Genomic DNA, 25,064 nt, shown 5'->3' on the forward strand with positions numbered 1-25,064 from the left:
AGGAAATCAGCGAAACGGGAATGGAATGGGTCTGGGTCTGTGTCTGCCATGGACTGGGTGTGTGGGTCTGAGTCTGGGATCTGGGATCCGATCTACCTCACTCTGTGGTGGCCGGAAATATGCATGGCTTGGCCAGGTTTTGGCCAGCTCCAAATGAGCGCAAAAAAAAAGGTAACAACAGCGCAAAAATTTGAATGTTCTCTCGTCAGTGTCAGGGATTGGGTTTGGGAGATCCCCCTGCGATGCTTCCCATCCTGCTGCCCCCCTCCCTTCGCGCTCAGTGTGCAGCGGAGCAGAGAGTAGAGAAAAATTAATTCAGTTGCAGGCCGAAGGCGCGTTTTTTCGCCGTTTTGTTTGCTTTGTTTGCCAGTTTCAGCCACAGGTCGTCAGATCGGATCGGATCCAGGGTTCAGATGCCGCCGCTCCTACTATAACCTCTCTCCCAAACGAGTATATACGGAAACCCACAACGTATAGTACATACAGTAATAGGCGTGACAAGCGCGTTACGCTCCGCTGACTACCAAAAATAATCAAAGACAAAGAGTCTCTGAGTCTGTCTCTGAGTCTGAATCGACTCGACCCTGAGCGATGACGATGACGATGTTGCTCAAGTGGATAGGATGGGAGAACCGAGTGTGGGGGAGTGTTGGGTGGAGATACTTATGATAATTACACCGTGTGTCAGTCTCGGAAAGTTATATTTTTGTGGCTCATTGTCATTTCTTTTTGCTTTTTATTTGGGTTTTGCTCTTTCTTTTGCTTTTAACGAGCTCATCCCCAGAGCACTCCCAAAAATTGTATCAGAACTTTTGTGGCAAGAGAGGTACACGAATAATGAACGATAATGAACTCGGTAGCTGAAGGTGAACCCAGGAGGTAATGAAGGTGAACTCGGTTTGTACTCAGGGAAGAGCAGTAAGATGAAATTATGGCAGAAGAAAGAAGTTCCAGTAGTGAAAATTGTAATTCAAAAGTTATTGCGCACCTCATCGGATGCCTCGAAGCCGCCCGTAATGCCAAACTGTATCAGTATGAAGAGATACGAGATAATGGCAGAGAGAATTAGCAATATAAACTCGTTGTTCAGCTGAAAGAAACCCAAGACTTTGATCTCCAGGCGCTGCGTTTGCTGTTGGCTGAGGAACGTTTCCACCTAACGGGAGTTAAGGACATCAATTGGTTTGAAATCTGAGGAAAATCCACCAGCCACACTCACACTCTTGTCCCAACGCTGATCCATGTCGGTGCAGACAATGTCGAGGGGTAGCCTATTGGGCTTCTGTGACTCCCTGACAGCATAGTCCGCGCACATGATCAGCAGAATGAGATTGAACAACTTGATGGTGGCCATTGCCAGCGAGACCAGAGCCTTCTCATCCTCGTCCAGATAGCGCAGGATGCACTGATAGAGCATCAGGCAAATGCTGATGAAGTTGTAGTACACATAGAAGAGGATCTGCCACTGCAGCATGCGGCGAAAGGCGATCGTCACCTCGTACAGCTCACTGTAGATGGCGGCATACTCGTCCAGCTCGTCGGCATAGTCGCAGAGGAGTCGCATCCGCTGATAGTTGCTCATCCGGACAGCCTTATCCGGGAACTCAATGATTTGCATGCGCTGCAGCATCAGCAGAATATTGGAGGCCATGTGCTCGTACAGTATGCCAGAGATCAGGAAGCCCATGAAGCAGGCATCCAGCACAAAGAGGGTGCCCAGCCACATGTAGATGCCCACGATGACGGCCACGGTGCGGCCAACGTCTGCAAAGTGTTCCACCTGCAGGAGCGGCGGCAGCTCGTGCACGCAGCCACCAATTGTCAGCAGCAACTTGAGTAGGAAATAAACTATAAACCTCATGGGAAAGAGCTGCTTGACGCGAGTCGCCGTGCAGATGCGCCGATACAGAGCCAAGTACCGATTGAGCACCGTCCGGAACTTGTTCTCGCCCTTGGCCTGAATGATGAACGAAATCACTGCCAGAATGGACACCGAAGTGGACTGCAATGCGGCAAACAGATCTGCATAGCTCTCCGGCTGAGTGGTGATCAGATGCGCGGAGAGTGTCGGCCAAACACTCGCGTAGGTCAGAACCACCAGGATGCGCCAGACTGTCTCCAGGATCCTGTTCTTGCTGCCACTCTTCGGGAGTTTCAGCTGCAGCTCTTCGCGATCCAGCCGAAAGGAGATCAGAGACAGCAGTCGAGCGACCCGATACAGCCCCACCATAATGCCCCGCGACCAGGCCTCCACCTCCACTCCATCGTCTCGTCGTTCCTGCTGACTGTACTTGGCCATATCCAGGCACTAACTGAGCCGAACTGGATTGGATTGCACTGGAGCTTGGCTAATGACATGTCCTGGCCGGGCCGGGCCGGGGCGATAAGAGCGCCGCTCCGCTTCGGTCCTCTGCCGATGTGTTTGCTGTTGATTTTATTAATTGAATGTGTAGATATCGGCAATTGCCATTCACGCTTCGCTGAGTGCCTCGCTGACTGATTGGCCCCCGTACCGTACCGTGCCGTACCCCAGGGCCCAGGGACAACGAACAGGGCCCAGTGCAACAACAATAATCGGGCAACGATGATGATGGACAGGCCAGCCCCAGATCCAGATCCACTTGGGCTTTGACAGGGCCCTCTGCCTATGGGCACATTGGAACAGATGTTGCCCAAGACACAACAAAAAAATGGGCGTAAATTGATATTTATGCCCATCGTCGGATGAAGTTGTTTGTGGGCAGAGGGAACAAACAAAAATCACCGAAAATTCCAATCGAATATTTGTAATGAGGTGAATGTATTTATAGAGTTTAAACGCAATTTTCCAGCAATTTTGTAATTTGTTTTCTCTGATTCTTTGGGTTTCTATAAATATCTATGATTTTTTCTTATAAATTAAGATCATATTTCATGGCAAATAATGGGATTTTGTAATGAATTTACATATTTACGTGCATGGATGTGTATGTGGCTGTCCACGCCCTCTATTTATTATGAAAGTTCGTTCCCCTCCAACGGCGGAGTTTTTCAAACCAAACTTGGTTCTTAAAGTCAAAAATTAAACTTTTTACAACTTCAAAAATTAATTTTAAGACAGCGATTTTTGATTTGTTTCCTTGTTTTTCTCACAGAATTTCTTTGCACACAATTTGGCACCTGCTACCATGTTTCACAATCATTAAACTGCTCAGAAAAACCGCATCCTAGTGATCACATTCACTATAAATAGAAACCTGTGTGACTATTTCAACCTCTTGGCCGTGGCGTGTTTGCTGGATGCGCTTCTGTCTCGTCTCCCCTAAGTTTTCACATTGAAAATTAATTATTTGATGTCCTCAATCCATTGAAGTCGTTTCTGTTCTCCTCATTTTAGCTCCAATGTGCGTTTCATTTGATTTTCGCTTACGCTTCAATGCGATTTTCATTTCAATTTCAATCCACTCGTGAACCATTAGTGAGGCGATGACTCTTTTGCCTCTTCCTGGTGCAGATGCGGATGCTGTTTGTGGTGGTGGGGGGGAAGAGTAGGAAAAGTCGGGAGTGGGAGGAGTTGGTGTAGTTTCAGTCCTCGTTCCCATTCCCACAGCCATGCCCGACTCCGATTGCAAGTTGCCAAACACGTTTCCCAGGCATTAGAATAGCTCCACTTGGTTCAACGAACTTGCAAGTTGGCTGCCAGTCGATCCAGCCACCATATCCAGCTAGAGCCACGAGAAGGAAGTGCCTGGAGTGGCCCCAAACCCAGACGGGCAATAGAAAAACAACAGAGTCAATAGCCTTTGTGTGTGCACGAGTATGTGGCTGCCACAACAGCAAATCCAGCCACAGAGTTGGAGTTTGAGAGGGGCAACGGAGGCAGCAGCGACAAGCAGCAACAGGTCTAGTCAAGCTCGGGCCTGGCCTGCTGCTCCTGGCTCGATCATTGCCTCTGACAAAGGGGGCAGGGAACAGGCCACTGGCGACTGGGGACTGGCGACTGCCAACGACAGCGCTGTGGCAGCTAAAATGGGCGTGCAACAAGCCTGGGCCCCCTATAACTGGTTTTCCTAGATAGATATAGACAGATAACGCTGGCTAGAAAGTCTCCACTCTCGAGCGCTCGAGCAGCAGCATCCACAGCATCCTGCAACCAGTTTACGTACAGTTCGACTCCGTGTTATTACAGTCCAAGTACATGGAGTAATTGCATGGGACAGGCCTGACCCCAGCCCCAGAGATCCAGAGACCCAGCCGGGCTGATGATGATGCTGATGCTAGTGCATCTGTTGCAGCTCCTACTCTGCTCTGTTGCATCTTGGATTGGATGGGCCAATGAACTGTGTCGTCAGTCAGCGAAAGACAATAGGAGCAGAGCTCAGAGCAGAGCCCAGCCCAGATCTCGGACGCAGCCTGGCTGCACTCTGCCTCTGGCTCTGCTGCTGCTGCTGCTTCTGCTGCTTTGCTAAATTGGAAATAATTGCCCAGAGGCCGGCCGCAGCAGCAGAATGCACGTGTGCATGTGCTGCTGTTATCGCTGTCATCAGTTGTGGTTGTTCTTGTTATTGCTGGTTCTACTATGACATCGTAAAAGCAGAGAGATTGAGCGCGGGAGAGAGAGAGAGAGTAAACAAGAGCAAAACATAGCGAAAACAGATTAAAGCGCAGTCAAAGCAGAGCAGAGAAATTCACACAGCAGAAAAAAGCTCAAAATTGCATTTCTTTATAGATGACTAATTCAGGGTTTACATAAATGATATAAAATCGATGAATCGAAACGGCCTGGCCTCCAAATCTAGCCGCCATCCTCTCCTGCTCTTTCATCAAATAAAATAAATTGTTTTCAGTGGAGGCAGAGTTGATCCCGCGTTTAAAGAGAAGCACAGCGAGAGCAAGCGAATCTGCAAAAGCAAACACAATGAGGAAAAAAACACACTCGCGCGAAATAATAATAACAATAAAGTACGGCACAATAAAAACGTAAAGGAATAAAAAGGTTCAACGACATTAGGAGTTTAGAGAGAGCATTCCAGGTTTTACGAGAAAGAGAAAGAGATAGCTATTGGATATGCACATTTAAATATGTGAAGAGAGAGTGCAGGCTGCTCTCTGTGTGTGCAGAGAGAGAGAGAGAGAGAGAGAGAGCGCGCGGGATTCATCGACAAACGCATAGAACACAAAAACAAAAACAGAAACAACAAAAAAGTCATCGACATCATATGGATTTTTATGTTGATCATGTAAGAGAGGGGGAAGGGAAATACGGGAAAAGGGACAGGAATAAAGAAAGAGCTGGGGCTGGAGTGTGCGGGGAAAAGATATGGGCAGGGGCTAAGGCAGATCAGGGGCCGGGGTTGAGTGCAACCAACAACAGCGTCAGGGACAGGAAAATGTTTTTCATTGTCTATGGCCCCCCACTCTTTGGAGAAAAGCTAGACGGAGGGGCCAGATGGAGCCGCTGCCGTCGACTGTGGAGTCATTACAGTTGCGGGAGACATGCCCCATGCGTTTGCAACAACATCAAAAGAGAGTGCAGTGAGTGAGGGGTGGAAGGGAGCGGGAGCCACACAAAGACAACCCATGCAAATGATGAAGCTCTGCCATTCGGCTACCCCCTCCCACTGTCCCATTCCACTTGGCATTTTGGCGTGTGTTGCATAAAATGCCTCCTCACATGGATGCGTTGCTATTTCCAGATGCAACAGATCAGTTCAGATCAGATCAGATGCAACCCCTACATAGCGAGGCGGGACTGTTGACAAGAGGAGGCAACCGGCAGCGCATTTGCTTACTCTTAATTTGGATATTTAATTACAGAATAGTGACTGGGGGACTCTTCGGCCCCACAGTTGCCTGGCGGTGGTCGTCGATAAGTAATGAGAGAGGAGAGAAAGAGGAAACAGCCAACGAAAGTCGCTCTGGAGATACCCTAGAATCTAAAGCCTTGAAGAAAAGGAAATTAAATTATAAATCCATGGGACTGACATGGTTCTTAATATTAATGATAAAGGAACTTTAAAGACTAAGTATAATACCTATACTTTCGTATATATTTAGTATATTCCGTAGATTTATATAATAATTGAATTGAGTTGTCTGGCTTAACTGATATACCCCGACTCACACAATCCAGCAAGGAGTTAGGGTATAAGTACAGAGGCTGGTAAATTTGATTAGGTTTTCAAAATCAATTCTGAAAAGGGGATACAACTGGAATTTATTTGTTTTGCCGCCTGTGTGAGAAAATAAACATGAAGCATCCCATCCCAGCAGATGACCATCCAGAGCGGGATACGGCGGTACGGTACACCGAGTGTGTGGACTGGAGTTGGAGAGAACCCGATCCCTGGGACTTTCTTTTCTTGCAATGCGTCGTCTCGCCTTTGTTTGTTATCACTTGAAGTTTGAACGGTTTTACGAATTGATTAAGCCCGGCATTTGTTTACGAGGCAACAGGTAAACACAGACAACGAGAAGAACTGACAATAGGAGATGGGGGAAAAGAACGGGAAAAGCGGTGGAGGGGGAAGAGTGGAAAGGAAGATGGTGGAGAGGGAAGTAGGGCCGCCTAAGAGACGAACAATTTAGGGAAGCCGACAAACTTTCCGTTTAAATGCTTTTACAGTTGAATTGCAGGCATGTTCTGGACGGCAGTTTCTGTTCTCTTTTTTGACGACGTCGTAATCGCTCCACTCCACTCCGCTCCGGTTCGGTTCTGTGCTGATTAACCAAAGCATGACGAATAACTGCAGCGGCAGCGGCAGAGGCTGCGACGTCGACGTCAGCGCACACACCTGACAATTTGTTAATGAGAGCACCATCAGCAGCAGCAGCAGCGGTAGCGGCAGAGGAAGGAGAAGGAGAAGAGCCAGAACAGCAGGAAGCCAAGCGATAAAACAAAACCAAGCAAAGCAAAAGCGCAACGGATGACGGATGTCCTGCAGGGGAATAATGACCAAAGCGAGACAGCACAAAACGTAGTCGAGCAGCAGAAGAGATCAGTGAGCGGCTACGACACTGGAAGAAAAAAGAATGAAAGCTCTGCACCAGCATAAAATAGGATCTTAATATTCTAACAAGTGCATCTAAAACAGATGTGGACAAAACATTTAAACAAACAAAAAGTTAACCTGAGATTTCTCTCAGTGTAGAGGAGAGAGCAGAACAGAACATAACTAACTGCAGTAAAAATGTAAATAATGCAAAACATTTTCTCACCGCGTTTCGCTGCGGCGCACTTTTTAGGCTTCCCCAACTGGTCGCTCTCCGGTGCTCTCCTCTCCTATCCGCTGCTACCCTTCCCGACTCCCGCTCCTCGTGACCCTGCCGGAAGGGAACATGTTTCATGGGAAATGAAATGCAAGAAATGTGCGGCAAGTGAGATCAGCAAAAACCAGAGAGGGAGGAAGAGCATGGCTATCAGAGCTTTCTAATTGCGATGACAGTCAAAACACTCAGCAGATGGGCTGGGATCAGATGCGATCGAATGGAATGGGATAGATGGATGGATGGATGGATGTCTAAACACCAAAGACAACATATGGACAACACTGAAAAACTGAGGATGACCTTTTTCCAATAATGGATGGATATGCATATCCCTATACGAATACGCTCTGGGCATATGTACAAAATTTCCCCCGGCCCAGGGGCGATTTGTAGTGAAATTTAATCAAGCGTTTAATGGTAAAGGTGGAACGTCAGGGAACATAATACACAAGCCATGGGACTGGGACTGGTAGGGTAGCGTGGGCCGAACAGGAGAGGGGCTTGGCCCGAGCGAGGGCGTTTTTAGTGATGCTGAACCGGGTTCTACCGGATTGGGCTGGGTCTGTCGGTTGGGTCGGTCTCTTCTCCCGCTTGATGTGCCTGTCATATGTCAGTCTGTGTCCGTGTCCGTGTCTGTCCATCCCAGCCTGTTCCTCTCACCTACGACGCTGGTTAATGACATTTTGCAGTTAATTGCTGCTGCTGCCGCTGCCGCTGTTGTTGCTGCTGCTGCCCTGCCATATGGGCTCAAAGCTGGTCTGGTAAATGAATATGCGATGCGATGTGATGCGAGAAGATGCATTTCCAGGCAATGTAATTTGACTACATTAACTCAATATGCCATAACAGGATCAAGCGAAGGAGAAATAGAGAGGGAGTCACGAGTGATGCCAAGGGTGAGAGGACGTTCTATAATGATGCTGTGTCAGTTGCTACTAATCCATCCATCCATCCACCTATCAAGTTTACGTACAGTTTCTATGACAGCAACAAAGTATAAAGGTTCGTTGAACTCTGAGATGTAGGAACACCCATGTTTAAAGCATTTTCTTAGGGATAATCCCATGAAAATATAGAAAGAGATAATTCCAAAACTCCAAAGATATCTGTCTAAAATAGATAGCAGTACAAATTTGTGTCTTTATCTATTTATTAAATGTTAAATGGGTTCTCTAAATCTCACGTTTATCCAAAACTTACAATACCTTTATCTGTCTTATGTTTTTGATTTATGTTTAGATTTTTTCCAATAATTTCGAGTACAAGCCACATTTTGACAGGTCCCAAAGTACCCCCTGCACTCTTCCCATAAGCATTACATAATCTTCTTAGTGCGCCGCTGAGCACAAATGCACAAATCTGAAATCTTTTGATTGCTAGGCAACATCGCCTGTCATTATCGGATCAGATGCACAGACGTCAAGCGACTTTTCTTGACGAGGAGAAGCACCTAACCTTTTTGGCGCGCTCTTTTTTCCTTCTCTCTTTCGTTTCCTAGTTACCCGCTGCCGGCAAAGGTAGTGTCCTAGAGACAGCAACAACAAACAGGAATCAGATACAAGTAGGCAGGTACACGCAGAAGGAGAGACAGACATTGGCGTCAGCGTTGGAGTTGGCGTTGGCGTTGCAGTCGACGGCTCGTCGCGTCGGCCGTGCAGTGCCGTGTAGGACGAAGCGTAACCGGCAATATATTGGCAGCAGACCAAACCAGTTTTTATAATGTCAATTCGAATCCTACACGTTCATGTCCATCCACACGCATTAAGCGCGACAGTCGCAAGTCCAAATGATGACGATCAGCGGCGACAGGGATAGGGATAGGGGACAAGGGACAAGGGACAGGACAGCGATAGGGATAGGTATAGCTATAGGTACGAGTATATGTAGGTACGCTCGTCGCTGGCGTTGAATTTGATTTTGATTTCACCTGAGTGGCTCTCAGCCTTCCCCTTTTTTTGTCTCTTTTGTGTTCTCTCCATTTTGTTTGGTTTGTTTTGTTTCCCTTTTTCTGTGCCTTTTGTCAAGCAGCGAGGGTAACAACAGAAACAACAAATGCGCTCTGCACTGCGTTGACGACCTACGATTCTCTGTCATGTTCTTGTTGTTCTTCTGCCTAAAGATGGGAAGAGGTTGGCCGTGGACACGAAATGGGAATTTGCAAAACACGCAAGAGCAAGCAGTCCTTCAGGATGTCTTGTACATGTAAAGGTCAGCTTTAAAATGCTTAATAGTCTATTAAGAATGTCTCAAAATAATTGAAATTTGCTTGGAAACACACGGATGAAAGCAGGATCATCTGTCTTTACATCATTTAAAGTTTACCATTTTTCCCCATAGTTCTTATTCACTTGTTCTTGCTGTTGTCTCTTCATTTTGGTTCTTGTTGTTTCTTTTTGTTTTGTTTTTGCTGTTATTCCCTATCTTATTGTCTTTCCCCTCCGCAACTTTGTTGCTGGTCGAGAGTTTTGTAATTGATGATGTTTATGTTCTGAGCATGGGGATCGGATCGCATCGGGTGCCTGCCTTGCCCCAATCCTTTGCCCTCTGTCAGAGCTGATTTACAGATTACGCACCTACGACGGCTCGGGTTTTCTGTGTGGGTTCTCGGGTTCTTCTTCTCTACGGTCGCTGTATCTGTGACTGGCATATTAATGTCGAGATCTTAATTTATTCTAATGGGTTTATCAAATGCTACGAGGTAATAATAATAATAATAGATAATGGTGAATGGCCTGAGAAGAAAATGTAAATATTATGGCTTTATTCCATGCAGGGAGAATGACCCCAGAGATAAGGAGTGTTGAGCAGAGGATCCTCCCAAGGGATAGAGGATATGGATATTTAAGCTAAACATTTTTGTGATAAGAGAAGTCATACAGATGTGTTGGCCTTCATTACTAATGAGATATCCCAGTGGGCATAACGGGGAATGCACTTGCATGTATGACATTACATACATGCATACATATGTATGTATGTACATATGCACATTGTGTACACATGACTAAACACATTCCGAAAATACAATTTACAACAATTATACCCGTTATGCACTTGTGAGCAAAGTCAATATTGATTCAATCCACTTTAATCGAAACAATTTAATGGACAATGAATAATATAATTGTATTTATTCAATAAGATAACATGTGAAACAATTTGTGTTTCCATTTTGTTGTTATTTGCTCAACAGATGCAATTTCCACCTATTAAGTACCTAGGTTGACTTTGAGCTAATATTTGAAAGAAAGAGTTATTATTATAGAGTAGAAAAATCGTACACAAAATCAGCGGTTAGCAAAATATTTCTACATTGTCCACTAGCTATTTTTTCGTTACTTTTAAGAAATATTTTCAAGTCTTCCCGCCCAAAAATTAAAGTGTCCGCCTCTTGACAAACACAATAATATCAAAACCCGTTACAACATTAAATACGACAGAACCTCTAGTATTTTTCAGCCGGAACCAGCAGTTCAGTTCAAAGGGACTGAACCAAAATTAAAATATTATTCTTCTGTGCATCAAGAAGATTCGGTAGTCAAAGCCAACTGGCTAGTATCCGTTGTATTGGTTGTAAAGATAAAGGATATAATGCATTCACAAGTAGCGTTCAAAAATGGTATTATTGTCTGCCATTGTTTACCATTATAAATGAAGGGTGGTCCATGGGTTAATACTCACTGGTATATCTGAGTATATTTAATAAACTTGTGTGGTATATTTTGGTACACTTATGGTTATGTCGGTTATTATGCGGTGGAAATAACAATAAAATGAGTGGAAAAAAGGAAATTTACAAAATTATTTGCATAATGGAAATACTATGAACGGTACGTTTTTGGTTTGTAAATGGTTTGGTATATTTCTTTGGTATTTCGGCAAATTGCGGTAGGGCCACACTAAATCTCGACTCATATGTGCGTTGCAAAATGAGCTCCAATTGGATTTTAAATAAAAATATAAATTCTAATACCGTTTGCCTACCATTCAGAAAAATCAAATACCGTTGCCTACAATTGGGAAACGAACAATAAGTGTTCGTTTATATCAAATATCTAGAGTTCCGATCCCGTGGACGCCGTGAGTTATTCGTGTACAACCACCAAACTATGAACGGGTGCCAGTGTTTGTTTTAGCACCAAAATTAGTGGAAAATACGAAATTAATTAAACCATTGAGCGTTTCTATGTGTTGACGTCAACCCAGTCGCGATCTATTAATGCCGCTGGTGTGTTAAATACTCTGTCGCTGAGGGGCAGGGCCCATAAATTTCGGTGCGAGTCTTTGAACAGGGGTTTGTACAAAAAAATACATACCAATACTCGTATGTGTGTGTGTGTGTGTTGCGGAATGTGTGTGCTTGTGCGGGGGTGTTGTGGGTGGCTGCTGCGACTGTGAAAGAGCAATGCAAATCCTTTTGTAATCCCTAGTCCTAGACAAAGAATCAATTTCCCAATTGCCCGAGAAGGCGGTGGCACTTGTGTCGCTCTGGTGACAAGTGCAGCAGCAGCAGCAGCAGCAGCACTAGCAGCGGGACTGTATGTGTGTGTGTGTGTGTACATTAGTGTGCGTCCGTGTGTGAGGTAAGGTCGTGTAGTGGCAAGTGTCAAGGCATTTTACAACAGCGGCAACGGCGACTGCGACGGTGGCAGCGGTGGCACACGAGCAAGGTAAAACCTTCGCTCGAGCTTCGAGCACCGCGCCCCATGCGCAGCTCTGCATTAAACATGACACTTGTCCCGGTCCAGGGCTCCCTACTCGCCTCTTTCTGTGTGTGTGTTAGTTGGCTCTGGTGTGCGTGTGTGTCCTGTGAGTGCATCGTAAATTGTTGCATATTTAAATATTCATGCAGCAGAGCCCTGGCCCACCTCAAGAGCCACTTTCGAGCAAAGCATAGCTTATATTTTTTTACGATTACAATTGCTATTTCACACGGACAGCCATTGGGGCGCCTGCGCCTGCTCTATGACTCGCTCTCTACGGGCTCTCTCTCTCTCTCTCTGTAGGCTCTCCATTTTTCTCTCCTTTCTGGGCGCCCCCTATGTAGGACTTTTTGGAGTGCCTGTCAAGAGTGCCCCTTAGGGTCCCAAATGGGCATAATAATAGTGCACGGCTCTGACCAAGACAATAGCAAAAGGAACTAGCTATAGGGCAACGTACCCTCCCCTTGCACACCTCCCACCTAGGGTAGAAAACCCACCAAAACCCTACCCCCCTCTTGTTGCCTGATATTTTGAAGGCTTGTTTACGTTTTTGTTGCCCAAAAACTCTGGAGTCGGGACCGCTCATCATTTCCGTTGGAAAATTCAAAACGTTGACAGTGAAGCTTCCTTCCTGCCCCCCACACATCATGGAATGTGCTGTAATTGATTTGGGTTCGGAATAGAGCTCACCTGAAGAGGGCCAAGCCGCCTGTGATTGACAGCCTGTTGGCGGTTGGCTGGCCACTGGCCATACTCATTTCCTTTACTAAAAAACATTCCTCTGTTTGGTTCCTTTTTTTTGCAGCCACAAAATGTATCTTTAACATCAGTTAAACGCGACAGAGAGGCAGCCATAACGAAGGAAACGAAAAACATCAACAACATCCAACAGCAGCAGCGGCAAGAAGAACAACCCACAAGAGTGCCAAGTTTTTTAAGAGTTGGTCTCCTGGTGCCCATCGGTTTTGGGATCTTTTTTTGTTAATTTTTTTGTGTTCGCTTTTGGAGGGCAGTGGGCGAACAGGGCCAGGAGCAAGGACGAACACGTAGCGGGCTGGACACGGAGGTACACGTACACCTAGGACCAAGCCGGACCACGACCACCCACGCCCCACTCATCAATATTCGAAAAAGCAATTGAGACGCGAACCATCAGCAGCATCAGCATCAATTCATCAATTATTCAAAATGACCGAAGACGAAATTCTCTTTGACGATGTCTACGAGCTGTGCGAGGTCATTGGCAAGTAAGTTTTCCCCCACCACCTGCTCACCGCGCGGCTGCTGCTGCTGCTGCTGCTATTGACGGCTGCCATTATCTCATTATGTATGTCCTAACATCTGTCCCGTCCTCAGTCCTCGGCCTACACAAGAAATGCAGGAACAAGTTGGCAAACTTCTCACCAACTTTTGCATTATTCAAAAATTGATGCTGCTCTAACGAAATTTCTGTGTTGTGTTGGCTACACTCCTGACAGGATCATAGTTGTGTCCCAAAGTTGGTTGCTCCGTTTTGAGAGGACAACATTTTGCATAGTTTATCAGGTCAGAGTTGAAGGAACAGTCGGAAATTATATGGCAAATATTTGTGTGATTTGTTTTGGCAATAAAACCAATTAGGAGGAACTTTTGTTGGAGAAGTTTTCTATCTAGCTATCACAACAATTATGGAAGTTATAAACAATTATTAAGTTCCACATATTTTTGGAACAGTGCCAAAATATTTCGGTGGCTGTGGTCTGAGCACACTTTAATTAAAAATAATTTTGAGAAAACTTGTTCAAGAATTCCCATTTTTAGGGCATACAAAGGTCTCATTGAGGCAAATATTTATGGCCAAACGATAGTCTCCAATATATGTAGACCCCCTAAAACTTCACTTAAATTTCGTCTCAACTACATAATTGTTCCCTTCCTTTTTGCAGAGGACCCTTCTCCATTGTGCGACGATGTATACACAGAGAGTCCAACCAGCAGTTTGCTGTTAAAATCGTTGATGTGGCCAAGTTCACAGCGAGTCCAGGACTGAGCACAGCGGGTGAGTGTTCTCATATATTTTTTGTTGCTTTTGGTATTTTTTTCAGAATGGGAGGCGACCTTGTTCGATTTGGCCTGACAGGCACAGTTTGTGTGTGAATAAATTATAATTAAGCTGCTCAATTATTCAAAATTATGTTGCTGGCACACGTGTAGCTGGGCCCCCCAGGCATCTGGCGGCCCAAGATGCCAATTAAAAAGAAATTGCTCAAGTGCAAGGATGCCTGGACCTGGACGCGAACTGGGAGCCCCAACCAAAACCCGGCCATTGACTAAATGATGCATGGCAGGCACATAAGTCAGCGCTAAGTCCATTAGTGCCACTGCCAGCTGGTGTCGAGCGTGGGAGTTGGGTGGGAGATGGGTGTGGGGCTGGGTGCTGGCCATACAACTGATTAGGCTTCCATCTAATGTCAACTAATTGCCCTTTCTCTCTGCTTTCACTCCCATTGCAGATCTGAAGCGCGAGGCCACAATATGTCACATGCTGAAGCATCCGCACATTGTCGAGCTGCTCGAGACCTACAGCTCCGAGGGCATGCTCTACATGGTGTTCGAGTTGTAAGTTCTCCCTTGCCTTCCCCTTCAAACCAAAACCCTTCATTTACTTACATTTTCCACTTTTACACATTTGCAGCATGGAAGGCTCCGACCTGTGCTTCGAGGTTGTGCGTCGCGCCGTTGCCGGTTTTGTCTACAGCGAGGCAGTTGCTTGGTGAGCAGCAGGGCGTAGCTTTCAACACAAATATGTGCCGTGGATGTGTGTTTGCTTCGACTAATGATGCAGCTTTAAGAGGATGCCTATAAGCTAGCATGACAGTAGTCAATAGTAGTCGGGAATTGTATATATTTGGCATACTTTTGTAGTGTTTGTTGCAGTTCTGATGTGCCTATGGAATTGATAATCTTTTCTTATTGGGAGTGTAATAAATGTACACATCAATTAGATGCCGAATAGATTTTAATGACTCTTAAACAAATGCGACACTAAAGTTCAAATTTAGAGAATTTTTATGATATTGTATGCTTTGATTACCGAGTTTATGGATTTAGGAAACTGAAATTCTGATTAATCGTTAGCTGTTTTGATTGATTTTGATTGTTCCTTATATTCGCAAAGCCATAAACTTGTCTAGGCGCTTGAATTTACTACAGAAATATGGTTTCCGCTTCCCTTAATTGTTAAAGAGAGGTTAAGACCCTCCACTGGCGTCGCAGCCTTGTAATGATTAGTTTCCAAATTATTTAGAACTGGAAAGAAGCACCCATTCATAGTACAAAACCCTCTATAAGCGCTCTATTTAACATCTTCAAATCTTTACAGTCATTATATGCGCCAGATACTGGAGGCGCTACGATATTGCCATGAGAACGATATACTGCACAGGGACGTGCGTCCTGCTTGTGCGCTGCTTGCCACCGTGGACAACTCAGCGCCAGTGAAGCTTGGTGGCTTCGGTTCGGCCATACAGCTGCCGGGGACGAGGGAAACCATAGAAACACATGGACGCGTGGGCTGTCCGCACTACATGGCGCCGGAGGTTGTTACCAGGCGGTTGTACGGCAAGGGCTGCGATGTCTGGGGCGCTGGTGTAATGCTGCATGTCCTGCTATCGGGTAGATTGCCCTTCTTGGGCTCCGGAGTGCGACTACAGCAGTCGATAGCGCGTGGCAGGCTCTCGGTGAGTGGTCTCAAAGAATTCTTTGCGGGTCGGCAGCCATTAACCTCTTGTGTTTCATTTATTTTGCAGTTTGAGGCGCCTGAGTGGAAATCAATTTCGGCTAATGCCAAGGATCTAGTCATGAAAATGCTGGCCGCCAATCCCCATCACAGACTCTCCATCACCGAGGTGCTCGACCATCCGTGGATACGGGATCGGGACAAGCTGCAGCGAACACATCTCGCAGAAACGGTGGAGGAATTGAAACGCTACAATGCTCGGCGCAAGCTCAAGGGAGCCGTTCAGGCCATTGCCGGCGGCACCACCATGGATCCCGTTTATGTCACAGATGCGGACAGTAAGTGCTACCACACGCAGACTCTCTTTTTGGTCAATTCTAATCAATTTCCTGATCTTGCAGTGCCCATTGCTGGAGCACCCGACGAGTGGGCCGACGAGGAGGCGGGCATCGAGGCGGTGCAGCGTATTTTGGACTGCCTGGACGATATCTACTCGCTGCAGGATGCGCACGTGGATGCGGATGTGATGAGGGATATGCTGCGGGACAGTCGCCTGCACCAGTTGCTGCAGCTCTTCGACCGCATCACCTCGACAGTCGTCACGTGCAATGGCAGGGCGCCGGCCGCAGAGGCGGTCACACGCAGTCGGGATGTGCTGGAGACGCTCTCGTCGACGGGCGGCAGCTCGGTGGCCAATAAGTATGCCAAGGACGAGCTGATGCTGCTGCTGGCCGCTCCACACATGCAGGTGAGTGGCCCCATTCCATTGTGCTTTATTTACTATTACTTTGCTGTGTGGCATTTTGTGGCAGGCTCAGGCTTTATTTCGTAATAATCTGCCAATCACGACAAAGCCTTGCTCCTACTTTACTTTACTTTTCTCTCTGTGGTCATATCAATCTCTGTGTGCCACTCGAGGGCTCTCCTGAAATTCGTTTCGGCTTAAGCTGAAACAAATTTGAAATGTATTTAGTGCGGGCAAACAAGGCAGAGCAAAACCCAGAGCCACTGTGCACAGTGCCATCATTCCCGGAGCGCAGACAGTCACTAATCCTTTGCCTCAACAGAGACACATACTCGTACACTCTCGTGTCCATGCTCATGGAACAATGCCTGCTAATGCAACCAAATACAAACAATTTAATCAGAATAAACCAAAATGAATTTTCGGACGTTGTTGCTGTTTCTGTTGCTGTTGCTGCCACTTCTGCCCGAACAGCAGCAGGAATACGAGTACCAGAAGCCCGCAACAAAGCCAACATCCGCGACACAGGCACCCCTAGGGCCCCGGTCCGTTTCGTTTCGTTTCCTGGCCTGCCCTGGTCTGGTCTGGACCACCCCTAAAGGCTTTTTGCGCTGAAAAGTATGCTACACAGCTCAAGTGCCATCGTCGTTGTGGTACTGCAAAACCCGGGCACACAAAAAACATTTAACGATAGCGAAACAGCATAAAAATGTAGAAAAAAATGTAAGCGAAGACCGAACCGAGTTTTGCATTTGAATGAAATATCAAATATCCTTACGGACATGAATGAGAAATAACTGAAATTGATGATTCCTTGAGGGGTTCAGCGTAAAACTGAATTTAATATGACTCCTGATGGGTTTCAACTGTTCAAATTGATTATTCAAAATAGCATTTAAGTGACCTTTAAATGGGCGATAAATATGTCATCATATTTCAAGGAAACATCTCATTTAAGTGGATTTGAATATCCTCAGGCTCTGGGAATTATGGAATTATGCATAAATTAAATCAAGAAAACTTTTCGCTGTATTTGTTTAAGGGAAACTTGAAGAAATATCCGTGGGATCCATCAAGCTAGCCCATAATTTGCAAGACTTTTCCTTTGAGGTCTTAATTGCTTTACCCCCGCCTCATATACCCCACTCATAAGCTAGGGTATTAAGAATACTTTTTCTGCAACACCCCCTCTCTCTCCCTCTCTCTCATCCCTCGCTCTGTGTCTCGCTTGGGGGAGAAGTAGAAACTTCTGGGATGTCTGCCTGAGTGTGATATGGAGGCCCAAAATGGTATAACATAACTCTGTGCTATCCACTGTCGTTAATTGCTCCTTGAAGCAGACTACACATTTTTTTCTGCTGCTGCTGCTGCTTCTGTGGATTGGGCGTCTGTTGCCTCTGTGCCTCCTTTTATTTATTTTGCGCCACTTCAGGACTTGCGCTCGGACTCGGACTCGAGCTCGGCCTCTGTCTGGCGTCTCATTTTCATAAATCCAGCTACAAAATAAAAAAAAGAGTGCGCAAAGAATGAAAGAAAAATATGAACAACTGCAGCAGAATGCAGGCTCAGGCTAGGAAGGAATGTGTTAATGCTATATACACATCGTGGGGGCTGGGGAATAGTTGATGGGAAGAGCGGGGAGGGTGGTTGTGGGGGAGGTGCTAGGACAAGAACTGAATGTCCAGGGCTGCAGCAGCAACAAGAGTTTTCCCCGGACCTGGTCCAAGCTTGCAGCAAAAGCTTTTGGTCTCGGGTCTCGGTCCTCTCTCTCTTGTGTCCCCTTCCTTCTCTCTCGTTGCGCTGCACATTGCAGCGTCAACTGCAGGCCATTCTCACAGCCTCCCGCTCTCTCTCGCTCTTCCCCGCCTTCTCTGGCCAAACGGAGCACTCGTGATTGACTTAAACAAAAAGCGCGCACAATTTTCAGTTTAGTTTGCGGCGCAGTCGCCACTAGGGAACGTGCAGCGCCGCGCCGCGCCTCGGATTCGCATTTTGATTTATTTGACACTTGCCCAGTCATGTGGAAAAGAGGCGGCTAACGAGGCGCCACAATCCCATACACCAACACACCACAGAAGCGGTTACAACTGGAGTTTGTTTTTTGTGTGTGTGTGCTCTGGTTTTTTTTCGTTTCTTTTTTTGTTTTTTTTGGCGGAAAACCTTCGTCAGGAGTCGTCTATTCCTCCAGTGGGTCTCTCGCTCTCTCTGTCGCTCTCTCCTGTTCGCTTGACCCAATTAACAGGAGTCTAAACCCGGAGCGGGACTCGTAAACGTACCCGTTGTCGTATATCCGTATATCCGTAGAGCCGCTGCCGTACCCGGGATCCGGGAGCCTGTCTCTGGAGTGTTTTAGTGCGTGTCGTTGTGTCAGTGTGCCAATTACGCGCGAGTTTTTCCTCTCGACTGGAGTCGCGCTGTCAGCCACGTGTTTCGGCATCTCAATCCACATGGGAGCAATTGACAAAATGGCAGCCACTGCCACCGCTGCCGCTGCCGGTCTCTGTAGTGCCACCATCGACGATGATGATGCTGCTGCTGCTGCTGGTGCTGGTGCTCCATGGCGCTGGGGACGCGCCATTGCCCTGCTCATAAATTGGCGGCACAAGAAGAGACTCCTCCGTCCCAGTCCGCAGCTGTCGACTACTAGTATGCCAGCATAACTCAATTTAAATTCAAATGTGTTTCACCTACTCGAAAACACCAACAAGAACAGGCAACTGGAAACCCCAAAGGAAGTGGGAGGAAAAACTCAAAATTAAATGTTGTAGAACAGGAACAAATAATCAAATTATAATATTGATAAGAAAACAACAACAACAACAGCAGCAGCACAGCAAAAGGTACCCGACGAGACGTGGAAGGTTGTGAGGTTGCCCTCCTGCTGAATGGCGGCCAACGATGAGAGGCAGGAGCAAGTGTGTTGTTGCTGTGGCTGCTGCTGCTCCGGATCCACCGCCGCCGCCGTCATCGCTTTGGGTAATGCCGCTTCAGCGCCTCAGCCGCAATCCCATCTGGAGGTTTTCCAGTGGATTGGCCTGGAGACGGCCGAGCTGCTGCCCGCATACGTAACCCGCTACTACAACAGTCTGCACCATCAGGTAAAAATCCTCATCCGCCGCGTGTGCCACGCACAGCTTGCCCCATTGCATATATGTAAATGCTGGGCACTGGGGGGAATAGGATATGGGGAATAGTTTTGTGTGCTGATGGGTGGGTCAGTGTTTTCTTTTTTGTTGTTGTTTTTTGATTGTTATTGCTTTTTGTGGCAGCCGCCAGCATGCTCCAAATGCGCTGTGTGGCTCTGGTCTGGTCTGCTGCTGTTTTGATTTGAGTTGCGGCCAAACTTTGATTAATTTTGTTTACACTTTTATAATTGGGTTTTCAATGGCAGGCTATGCCTTCCCTATGTATGAAACACAATGAAAAGTTATCCTAATGGCGGAGGACAATCTATGGGGAGCTCTGAGTTAATTACACAACAAAAATTCAAAGGAAAATGTTCATCAATTAAACCAGCGGGGGGTAAAACAAATCATATCAGAGAAACTCGAGAGGCGTATCATGCACACGACAAGAATGATGTTCTTGGAATTCTTTTTCACTGAATTCCATTCCCAGAACTTGGGGGAACAAATTATAAAATAAATCATAAAAGCTACTCAATAAACCAACAAATAAACTTGCATTTTGCGTGGAAATCTCCTCGATCATCACCCTAAAAATAAGGACTCTTGCCTAATCTCATCGCAATTCCTAATGTGTGCGTTAATTTAAGATGCCATCAATAAATGATCAGCAGGAAGTGGCAACGTTGGAGGCATCTTAAAGCGTTTTTTCCATCGTTTCTTTATGGTCGTCGTTTTTGCCATTGGTTTATGGCCCTATCCCCGGTAGACACTCATTGAATATTGGCCAATTGCAATGCCAAAATCAATTTACCAAATGGCCAACAAATTTGCATTTTTGTATGCCACACACACACCCACACACACACTGAGCCTCAGACGGGGAAGCACTCTCTCGGGGCATCCCCCCAGTCATCGTTGACGACTATAGTTTTTGGCTCGTTCTGTGGGATGCCATCAGCATTATTACAATGCTCGTTTTACCTTTGACTTGTTTCTGATTTGCTCCGAGTACACATCCGAGGATACGGATACAAGGATGTGCAAGTGTTCATCCTTTTCCCTTTCCCCGTTGCCTCGATGTACGTTTCTCTCTCTCACTTCGTGTGTGTGTCTATATGTGTTAGATGACAACTAAACGTGTCAACGAGGCTAAGTAAGCACACCAGCCAACTAGCAGGAACAGGAGCCCCTCACGGCCAACGGTTGTCCCGGCCCACTGACACATTAGGGTTACTCTTTTGGCCGCACACATAAATGTCGGAATTTGTCCTCCACTCCAGCCCATCGCCCATTGCAGTTGGCATCGTTTTGTATACTCTACATTGAAGAGGACGTGATGATGTTATAGCTGTCTGTAGTGCCTAAACCTAGTCTCGAGTTCTACCTTGAATGCACTTCGTCATGCACATGACATATATTTTGTTTTTGCATACATATGCACTCTACATCTTACATCCATTGAAAGGCATTCTCTATGCATATATTATAGTAATTTCCTACAAAAAACCAATTGTCCTTTATGGGAGGTGGTCTCTAGTACACCTCTACATAGTTGCCACTATATCAAGGCGCTGTCAGAAGAACAATGCATAAATGGCTTGCATCTGCAAGGGTATTTAGAGCTTCCTGTGAAGGCTGTACCTTTCGTTGCTATCATTGTTGCTGTTGGTGTGGCTGCCGCTGCTGGCTGTGTTGCAGCCAAATTTGTTGCCACTTCGATGGCATGACAAATTCGTGCCAAATTGCTTTCACTCTCGCTCTCGCTCTGCCTCCTCTGTCGCCCGTGTCGCTTGCCTCTTTCCTGTGCCATCCCTTTCTATTGGTCTGTTGCAAGCGCACACACAAAACGCTGGCGACAGCCTCGTGTTAATAGTTTATAGCCAGATGCTATTACCCAAGCTCTGTTCCACTCTGTGCTCTGTTCTGTGTTCTCTGTTCTGTGTTCTGTGCGGGGCCTTGACCTACACTGCGCCTATGGATGTTGGATCCTTGGGCAAAATGAATTCGCACTTGACAAGGGTGTTCGGAAGGGGGTGGTGCACTCGTACTGTGTATTGTGCATTAATTAAAAGCCTGTTAGGTTGCACATTAAGCTGCTGCGGGTCTGTTGTCCTTCGGATCAATCGATTGTCTTCTCAGAATTGCTCTCTGTACGTTATTTATAATTTTGGACACACTGGCAAAAAAGAAGATGTATATTTTCTTTGCAATAAATATTCCCAATTATGGTACACGTTCAAGTCGCATAAGCAACCCAAAACTTTTCTTTCTATTCTTTCAGTGAAGTTCCCATCTTTCCCACTCTGTCCCAACGCTTTACCACCGACTCCTTCTGCTGCTGGTCGGCCCTTCGCTCATTCCATTCCCAGCAAGCGCTTCATAAATATTTGCTGTGCCTCAGCACAGATTCATAACTCATAAAGGGTCTGTCTCTCAGTCCGTCTCTCTGTTATGCCCACCCCCCACTCTGCCAGTGTGTGTTTGCCTGGCCCCAATGGACATCTAGCAGGGGTCTTGCCACATGTAATTAGGTTGCGGTTTCCTTGCCACCTTCTTTCTGCTGGCTTGCTTCCTCTTTTGGCAATGAATCCTTTTTGCATCACGCCCGCATGCGGCAGGCAGGCCAGTCGAAATAAGTGGAGTCCAGTTGGCCCTATCTGGGCTACACTCTCTCGGTTTCTAAGTGGGTGTGTGTGTGTGTGTCTGGGTGTGTGGGTGTCACCTACTTTGACTTGGGCTTTGGGGCAGCAGTACTCCAGTACTCAGCTGCAGCTGCAGCCACCCGCTGATGAGCGCTTGATGATGCTGGCCCGTTATGACGATGATGATGATGATGATGATGACGATGATGGGCATGATGATGATGAAGCCAGCGTTGGCAATGATTGGGTTAACGACTACGTGGCGCAGACGTTGCGCCATAAATTACGAATGTTTGCACGCTCTTGCACGTTACTTGCTGCTCCCGTTAGACAAACAGCAAAGGCAGAGCAGCGGCAGCAGAGGTAGCAACTGCGACGGCGACGGCGACGGCGACAGCGACTGCGATTGGCAATGAGTGAGAAATGTGTTGAGGTGCTAGACGGCAGCTTGGCCCCGCGTGCACACTGCGCATGCCCGTGGAGTCAAAGCCAAAGCCAGTGTCAGCGCCAGCATCCTGCATCCGAGGTGGCAGATTCAGCAACCAACCAACCCACACAGGCCAGCTAGTCATCTCGCTTGCACTTGCGTAAGTGGAGCCTGGCTATCTGCTTCGGAAATTGATTGGGAATGGAATCCTGCATTCAGCTAAGAGCAGAAGAGAGAGAGCAAAGCTGAGGCTGGATGCTGCTGCTGCTGCTCCTGCTGAAGCTGATATCTGTCGAGTTTAGTCTTGAATTGTGCACCTTGGTGGCTGGTTCTGTGGCAGTGTAACGCGAACCCTTGCCTGGACAGGACGGGTACACAGCAGCAGCAGTAGTAGCAGCAGCAGCAGCAGCAGCGGCGGCAGCAGCAGCAGCTAGAGCTTCAGCGCTTAGCACACACACACACACAAGGACAACGACGGCTGCTGCACACACATCAACACACACAGACACACAGACGTAGGAGCGAGTGAGTTGCCATACGGCAATAAGAATGGAAAAAAGAAACAGGCGAAAAAACCAACGAAAAAAGTGAACCCAAGGGGAAAAACTAATGTACAAGAAACGGGGCTGGACCAAGGGGGAAACAAGTGCCGTGTCATCATGAAACTTTCCTTACGAAAATTACAAAGTTCCGTTACTTAACAGCTTGCGTCCAGCAAATCCCCCTCAAAAAAAGGAAAAGAAAGATGGAAATCGAGGCTGGGCAGTTGCGCGCAAAAGTGTGCTGCTGGAAAAATGTTGTGCCAGACAAAATTTAAATTGATTTTTGCACGCGAAATGGAGAAAATCGGAAAAGCACTCACACACACACACACACACACACACACACATACAAGACACGCAAACATGCATGGAGCAGAGTGCGTGGTCGTTTTTGGCGACTTTTCTCGTGCGATTGAATCGCTGCTGCTCCACTGCTGATTCCCCTAACCTCTTGCGTGCTCTTCTTTTATTTTTTTTGCATATTGTCCGATGCTCCTACTCCCTGGCCCGCTCCTTTTCCCTGTCGCACTCCTTGGGCTGTATTTGTGTGTATGTGTGGGAGTTGCTTCCTCTCCCGATTTCGGCATGCCCTACTCCTGCTTCACCCACTCTTCCACCCACTCTCTCTCTATCCCGCCTGACTGCCTCTGCTGACACACGAGAGCGATAGCGACGTGCTCTCGCATCGTACTCGTCATCGCCTTCGTGCGAAGCAACAACCGCGAGGGGTGGCAGGGGGGACAAAGCCAAAGCACAGGGCCAACTGGTTTCAACCGCATTTCCAAATCGATTTGCCAAAAATTATTATCAATGATTTCGCCAACGATTCAATTGAATTAAATTAATCCGATTTATGACGCCTGCGTGTCTATCGTCTTATCTGTGTGTGTGTGTGCCAGACTGTGTGTGTGTGTGTGTGTGTGTGAAGTGTGAAAACAACAAAAAACTGATGATCCATTCTTAAGAGCAGCAACTAAGCAAAGCCAAACACGAACAATCAAATCATGTACTCGTGATTTACTTATTTACTTTGGCAAACAACAAAAAATTCAAACACACAAAAAGGCAGCAAATACAATAAACACAAAACAAACACAACGTGAACCGAATAACAACAACAACAAGCTCAACATTTCGTTGCAGTAAGTATGAGCAGGCGAAAGCAAAACCCCTAAAACACCCAAAAACCTCCCCAAAATAATTTAACATGGAATTCCCTCACAAAACACACAACACAAAAAAAAATGAACTTTGCTTCACTTCACCGCTCAGCACAGCAATCTGCCCAACCCCCTAAAAATTCCAACCCATGGAAAGAAAACCGTTTCCTATGCCATTTCCGTTTGCCTTATCAAAAATGTGTATATATACACAAAGATATAGAAGGCGAATAGAAAGAGAAGAGGTAGCCCAAGAAACAAGGTGGAGAGGGATTTTTGTTTGGTTTCATTTACTCAGAGCAGAGGCTACGAAGAGCAAGTGCAGCAGCAGCAGGAGCAGCGGTCGGACCTCAGACATTGAGTCCTTGAAGCGCAGTCAGGCCCCTTCAGGATAGACTGCCGCCACGGCAACCCGACACGACTCGACTTACCTCAACGCTGAGTTTTCAGTTCAGTTGAGCTTGGTCGAGTTCTTCCCAGTTTATTAGTAGAGATTGTGGCTCTGTGGTTGCAGCAAAAAAACACAAACGAAAGAGTAAAGGTTTCAACATTCAACGTTGCCTTAAAGTTTGATTCGCTCACAGAAATAATCAAGCAAAGAACAGGTCTACTTTCTAGAGTGCGACATGCATCCTTTCGAGTGTAGGGAAACTTTTGTAAACTTTTGTATATAATACTCAAAGCTATAGGGGAACCCAAAACCTATACATTCCTCAACCATTCGTGTTTTTTTTCTTTCTCCGCTTTCGGT

The 25,064-nt window shown here is 46.6% G+C and overlaps 2 protein-coding genes and 1 long non-coding RNA gene across 13 annotated transcripts in view; 2 read left to right on the top strand and 1 right to left on the bottom strand.

The window, feature by feature from the left end:
* Positions 1–970: 970 nt before the first annotated feature.
* On the bottom strand, positions 971–2,300 carry LOC117899103 (gustatory receptor for bitter taste 93a). The gene is made up of 2 exons (XM_034808883.1): positions 1,220–2,300; positions 971–1,156 (listed from the first exon to the last, which is right to left on the bottom strand). The coding sequence occupies exons 1-2, from the start codon at positions 2,297–2,299 to the stop codon at positions 971–973; spliced, it is 1,266 nt and encodes a 421-aa protein (XP_034664774.1). The 5' UTR covers position 2,300.
* An 8,842-nt stretch (positions 2,301–11,142) lies between these two features.
* LOC117899770 (peripheral plasma membrane protein CASK) overlaps positions 11,143–25,064 on the top strand; it is a 33,730-nt gene continuing 19,808 nt past the window's right edge. For 3 of the 11 annotated variants that reach the window (XM_034810029.1, XM_034810031.1, XM_034810032.1), the window contains exons 1-8: positions 11,153–11,542; positions 12,757–13,198; positions 13,877–13,989; positions 14,444–14,549; positions 14,626–14,703; positions 15,313–15,670; positions 15,740–16,007; positions 16,071–16,417. In XM_034810029.1, the coding sequence (XP_034665920.1) occupies positions 13,140–13,198; positions 13,877–13,989; positions 14,444–14,549; positions 14,626–14,703; positions 15,313–15,670; positions 15,740–16,007; positions 16,071–16,417 (1,329 nt within the window). In that variant the 5' untranslated portion in view covers positions 11,153–11,542; positions 12,757–13,139. Of the gene's footprint in view, positions 11,543–12,756; positions 13,199–13,876; positions 13,990–14,443; positions 14,550–14,625; positions 14,704–15,312; positions 15,671–15,739; positions 16,008–16,070; positions 16,418–19,251; positions 19,513–25,064 lie in introns of those variants that run through there. The other 8 variants (XM_034810034.1, XM_034810035.1, XM_034810033.1 and 5 more) reach the window with 6 other exon arrangements.
* LOC117899772 lies at positions 21,858–24,379 on the top strand. The gene is made up of 2 exons (XR_004649198.1): positions 21,858–22,982; positions 24,121–24,379. It is a non-coding gene; the product is annotated as an uncharacterized LOC117899772 (long non-coding RNA).

Source organism: Drosophila subobscura, chromosome O, assembly GCF_008121235.1.
Source record: "Drosophila subobscura isolate 14011-0131.10 chromosome O, UCBerk_Dsub_1.0, whole genome shotgun sequence".
Taxonomy (NCBI): Eukaryota; Metazoa; Arthropoda; class Insecta; order Diptera; family Drosophilidae; genus Drosophila; species Drosophila subobscura.

Excerpts from the sequence above, each read along its gene's own strand:
- LOC117899103 (XM_034808883.1), bottom strand. The coding sequence starts at position 2,299 with ATGGCCAAGTACAGTCAGCAGGAACGACGAGACGATGGAGTGGAGGTG. Across the intron at positions 1,157-1,219 it reads ATCAGCGTTGGGACAAGAGT|GTGGAAACGTTCCTCAGCCA; the intron begins GTGAGTGTGGCT and ends AACTCCCGTTAG.